The sequence below is a fragment of the Chelmon rostratus genome, chromosome 8, assembly GCF_017976325.1.
Source record: "Chelmon rostratus isolate fCheRos1 chromosome 8, fCheRos1.pri, whole genome shotgun sequence".
NCBI lineage: Eukaryota > Metazoa > Chordata > Actinopteri > Chaetodontiformes > Chaetodontidae > Chelmon > Chelmon rostratus.
The window spans coordinates 15,327,771-15,333,787 of NC_055665.1; the positions used below are offsets into that span (position 1 = coordinate 15,327,771).

At 41.6% G+C, this 6,017-nt stretch overlaps 1 protein-coding gene across 1 annotated transcript in view; it reads left to right on the forward strand.

The window, feature by feature from the left end:
* The window catches only part of adamtsl4 (ADAMTS-like 4), a 35,077-nt gene extending 32,364 nt beyond the window's left edge, over positions 1 to 2,713 (forward strand). Inside the window, exon 17 of the mRNA XM_041943126.1 lies at positions 53 to 2,713. Within this exon, the coding sequence (XP_041799060.1) occupies positions 53 to 183 (131 nt within the window). The 3' untranslated portion in view covers positions 184 to 2,713. The remainder of the gene's footprint in view (positions 1 to 52) is intronic.
* Positions 2,714 to 6,017: the final 3,304 nt, after the last annotated feature.

Here is a 6,017-nt window from a genome sequence, read left to right on the forward strand (position 1 = left end):
TCTCCGTCTTTCCCTCCACCAACCTCTCTGTCCTCCTCCTCTCTGTCCACAGATGAAAACTGTCGGGACAGACGTCACAACTGTGTGATGGTGGTTCAGGCCAGGCTGTGCGTCTACAGCTACTACAAGAGCGCCTGCTGTGCCTCGTGCACCCAGAGTGCTCAGCGTGCCAAGAGGCACTGAGCAGCAGATCACAGAGAACCCAGGTGTGCGAGACGTCAAGGATCAGGTCAAAGGGGCCGATGACAAGTCTATAGAAATGGACAGCCGAGAGTAGACACAATCCCTGCGATGGCTGTCAGAAAACATTTAGCTATTTTCCCCTGATTCTTCAGGTAAAACACTGTGAAAGCAGGCGGTTCCTTGTTCCAGTTCTCTGTCTACAATTCTATATTGCCTTTTAGAACCACATATTCCACTGAGTTTGCATCGGTTTACTTTGTGCATTAGCTTTAACAGGTTCACAGTGTGCTACACAGGGCTGAGTGATGCATTTGCGATGATTTCAACTCTTTTCTATGGCTAAGAGATTGTAATGGAAGGTGCTCACAGAGGACACAGCTGTGTTTCAGCAGCAAATGTAACCTTTTTTTTAAAGATTCTTCATAATCAGACATGCATACCACTAATTATAAAAAGAAATGTGCTGAACAAATAATTAGCATGTGTGCTAGATAGATTGTGTATACTGTAGTACAATGTGTGCTGAAGATCTACTGGAATAGATCTACCATGTTTCTGTACACTGCAGATGCAGATACCCCCCAACTAAGCTAGAAGGAGTTTGTTAACATACCATGTGTCTTTTTCTGTTTGCCAAAAATAGTGTCCTCTTATTGTGCAGTTCAGTATTTGGACAGATGAACCAAAGGTGTGGGGTGAGCATGGCAATAAGTGACCAAATATATCAGATCGGGAAAAGGTGAGATTCATCCCAATTTATATACGCGGCTGTTCAGTCTGTACAGTCCTTCAACTTGTTCACGTCAATTATATACAGAATACTGTACATGTAGGTATTTTTAAAATTAGCTGTTGGTGTTAAAATCTACAGCTAAGGTGTGAAACTAAAAACAATGCTGCTCACTAGATAACAAACATGAGCTGTAAAAAAGAAGAAGAAGAAAAGATAAGTGATGAGACTGGTGTTGTTCTTTACTTCTCTTGTCACCAAATCACACAGAAAGACCAAACCAACGACACGTTAATCTGCCGGTCGTTACTTTCTGACTTCCTGACCATGTCTCCGGCACTCAGCCCCAAGTCTGTTTCTTCCTACTGATGATTCACCTTTAAAAATGGATCACAAATATGTATTTTCATTTTTTAAAGAAAATGCTCAGTTATTTCTGAAACAGCTGGCCACTGTAGTTCTTACGAATGTCACTCAAACAAGAGAAATTAGTAGATTTGTTAGGGACTATTTGCAGCTGCAGACTGACATACATTTGTGGGTATCTATGATATCAGGACAGTATATGTTGGATTGACTAAAAACAAACTACAGCGCCAATGTTCGTCTTAATGAAGGAACACATCAGCCAGTGTGGCTCATTTGGATTTTTTTAGAGTTTCTTTAGAAACGGTGCACCATGTGGCACAGAGAAATACGATATATTTCACGTGATTTCTTGGCAGTCAGAAATACACTGAATATCGCCTTAAACCATAAACCTGGTGGTGACTCACAGGTTTGGAGATGTGAAACGACTCTCTCCTGGCTGACCTAATTTAGCCTTTTAGCGATCACGTCAGTATGACGACTGTGCCGGGTATTAAAAGAACAACTTCGTGCTCTCCCTGTCTTCTCACCTCATCTCAATATGTTTTATTTACATCCATCATCACCCTCTTGGGAGGATATGATGAATCTGTCCCCTGAGAGTATAGAAGTCAGAATTAGGAAACCTCATGGGGACTGAGAAAGCTGCTTTCTTATAATAGTCTTTTAATAATTAAGCTCATGATATGGATCAAATGCAATCATTCTGCTTTGACCTGAAAGTACATATTTTGCATTCTGAGGCTGCGACCTCTGTATATGTGTGTAAGTACTCTTTATGCTTTTTCTCTCTTTGTCTTTTATTTGTTTTTACTTTGCTCTTTTTCTTTTCCCACACCTCCCAAGAAGAAATACACACACAACACACCCCACCCACTCAAGGGTGAGGAGTCTGTATATTTGTCAGATATGTTTTAATGTCTATGATTTCTTTGAACACAGTAGGTGCTTATGTTTTTTAACTGAGTAGAGTTATCAGAAGTGTTGTTGTAGACTGCATTTATTCACATCTAACTGTCATGTAACTATTGTATTTCACATTTGAGAAGAGAATCAGTGACTTTATTGTAAACAGGAATTTTGGATGTTTGCGTGCACGTGTGTCTGTGTGTTTGTGTCTGTGTGTTTGTGTGCATGTGGTTGTGTGTTTTGCGACTGCAGGCGTTGAATGTGTCATTGTCTCTAATCCCTTGTAGTAAAAATTACTTTTTATATAAAACAAAAAAAGATAGTAATTTATCTATTATCTGAAGAACATGTAATTTATTTTCTGTTTTGAGAAGCTGTAGCTAATTTTCTTTGTTACCCCCAGAGTTTAAGAGATATTACTGATACACAGCGATTTTTTTTTTATTTGTCATGCAAAAACAAAAACAGTGTGGAAAAATTATTATCTCAAAGCTTCATTTTAAATAAAACTGAAACAACAGAGAAGTCGAGCGGTGTCATATGTGCTTCTCTCCAGTGAATAAAGGTGATATAGCCAATTTCTTCCAAACGATGGCGTCGTTGAGTCTCATGTGTGGATGAACGGGACTAGTTTTCCTCAGGAATTAGTTGCACTCAGTAAATGTGTATTTTTTAGTGCCATTGTTACTCCTTGTTCAGTTGTTTGTTTGTTTAGTAATGAAAACTGGGTTTTTGTAATCGAAATGTTCAATGAGTAACGTTTTGGCTCTGTCATCCCAAAGATATCTGATTAAGTACTATATTTTTAATGTATTAATTTGACCAGTGAACATTATCTGTTTGTCAAAAGTGACCAGAGATAGCGATATTCGGTCATGAGTTAAGGTCGTTTTATTGCATTTTCTATAAATGTTACTTTCCCACAACAAGGTCTTACTGCTGTTTCAAAGACTTATGCACACTTCTAGTGCAATCATGACGGATAAATACTAATTTGGCAAGAGAATCGATGTTTCCCCCTAAAAGTTGTCAAACCTTGAATCGCAAAATAAACATATTAAATATCGATCATTTGTCGGTTTTTGGTTGTAGAATGTGAACTCCTGCCAGGTTTCTAAAATCTCAAACTCCCTGTCCTCTGGTAATGGCAACTAATTCTCAAAGTTTCCAAGCTCGTTTGTCAGGACGTTGCCTTATGGACAACTGGGATATAACGTAGATCCAAGCTTGTTTATTGACTCTTTTTTTTATTATTTTCCACCTTATTTTTTATTAGCCTGCTGTTTATCAAGCGTAATAGAGTCCGAATCCGAAACTTCAACCAAAAGCCTGCTTTGGTTGCAAAAAAGCTGAGTAATAGAGTCCCGGTTTTCCCGCTTCAGCATCCCTGCTCCTGCACTCGCGTGCGTTATGGCCGTTCTGTCCTCGTCGTGTAGGGAGGCCTAACAGCTCCGGTGGCGTGCTGCCCGCTGCCTGCACACCGTTCACATCCCCAGGGAGCAGCGGGCGTTGCGTGCCTCCTCTGCCGGTACTGTTTGTAAGAAGGCCCCATGGTGTTGCGATATGCATGTGCGCTTGTGTATGTACGTGTGCGTGTGAGTGAGGGCACGAGGCAAAGCAGGCAGATGGTGACCTTTAGGGGTAAATTACCATGAACCCTATGACTCTCTGCATTCACTCAGTCTCTCTCCTCCCAGGACTCTCGGTACACACACACACACACACACACACACACACACATACACACACACCTTAAAGACAAGAGAAAATGTGTCATCTGGCTGCTGTTTTGCTTAGCCATAACATTGGAGGCTGCCCGTCTTCACATATCGCGGTGAACTAAACTAGCCCAATGTCGGCCGCTTTTTCAAAGTACAGGCTGTAAAGTAGGCCAACTCCAACCCCGAGCTATCTCTCCTTCTCTCTGTCACACATTTTACTCTGAGTGGGTGTGAGCGTGATTTAGGGCTCGGGCGTGAACAGCTGTAGTAGTCGTGACTGCGTGCACGTCATCGGCGGCGCGCTTCGGCTTCACGTCAAGAGGCATAGTTTCAGCACCAAGGCTAGGGCTCGCGGCGAGAACAATAGGCGGCCCCGCGCTGGATGTCGCCTAGGGAACGTCTACAAAGGTTCCGCTGTAAACCGTCACTCAGGCAAAGCGTTTTATATCACTTCTAATCGTTCTAGAAAATGAAATTGTTGATAAAAACGCAACATATGATTTATGAAATTTAGCCAGTGACTGTAAAGGTGAATAAGTGAAGGAGAGGGGACAGTGTTGTGTTTTTTTTTCGTGTGAGCGTGGCGAGAACACTTATCGACGGTCCCTGGGAGTTACGTCACGGGCTACCAACGGCTGCGGCGCGTGGAGGAGGGGGAGGGAGAGAAAGAGAGTAGAGGAGATACCGGCATAGGACGTGAAAAGCCATCAAGCCGTTGGACCGGTGAGACGCGACAAGAAAGCAGAAAATAGCAACTAAGTAAGTAAGACTAAACCACATTTTTGGAACAGTAACGGCGAGGCTGAAAAAGACTGTTAGAAGAGACCAAGCGACTTTAAACAGTTGGACCTAACCCGAAATTAAGCAGCTGGTTAGCCTGTTACCACTTCGTTATTAAATAGGAATCAAGAGTGTTCTTTGGCGAAAGTGAAAACTAACTAGCTAGCTCGGTCCACTCTGGTTTTTGAGAGTCGAGAGGCTGGTTGAATTTCAGTGGGACCACTGACAAGCCGTGATTTGGACTCACCTGCTGGGACTCTCCTCCGCCACATCCAGACCGGGGAACACGGGGCTTTGTAAGAACACAGCCGAGCCTCTGGTCTCTGCACACCGAGGAGGAGGAGGAGAGGGAGAGTACGGCAGGCACAAAGACCGGAGAGCATCCAGAGAGGGGAAGAAATTGGACGGGACAGCGAGAGCGCGGTGAGAAACAACAACGGGGACCACAGTCAGAGCATCCCTGTTTGATTTCTGCTCGGCACTCCGCCTGTAAGCATCATCTGTAAACGTTAAGAGCTTTGATGTATGTGCCTTGTATGTATATTTCCCTGTGTTGTTTTGTTCTGGTTTGTGTGAGTGTGCCTGTGCGTGTACGCGCGTGTGTGTATATGTGTATGTGTACATTGAGGGGGGATCGGACAAAGAGCAAGGGAGCCCCATGACATCCGTGTGTATGCTGTAACCTACAGCTGGCTAAACAAAGAAACCGCTCTATTGCAATGATTTACCCCCAATCATACTGTTCCTTCTCTTTTTTATGTGTAGGGATCCTGAACGCTGTTTATCCACCAAAAGGTAAATTATGCTTACAGATATTTTCCATTTATGTATTTTTAATTGGGGGAAAAAATCCCATTATTGTTTTTTGATTGGCTAATTAACATTTGCATAATTGTTTTACCAGACGGTAGTGGAGCCCTTTGTCATCAGGCCAGGCAATAAATACTCTAAATAATCATGCAAATAATCTTTACATTTATTTACATAATTGGGGCACACATTTTATAGTCTAAAATAATATTTAAATAAGACATTTTATTAAGAATTTCTATTGATCCTTTTTTATTAATTTTTTTTAACTTACAACTAGAAATATGTTAATACTGTAATAAATGTTATAAACATAAACCCCTGAGAGAATATTGCAAATATTATTTTGATACCATAGAATTAAAATCTCTAAGCTGCAGTGCAAGTAATTATGAACACATTGTTATATACTACACACATACCATAAACCACAAAATGAATATTTTTAGGATAATTATTGTGACTATTCGGATGTTATTATCCATGCCTCTGGCTGTGACTTAAAGACTCATCCA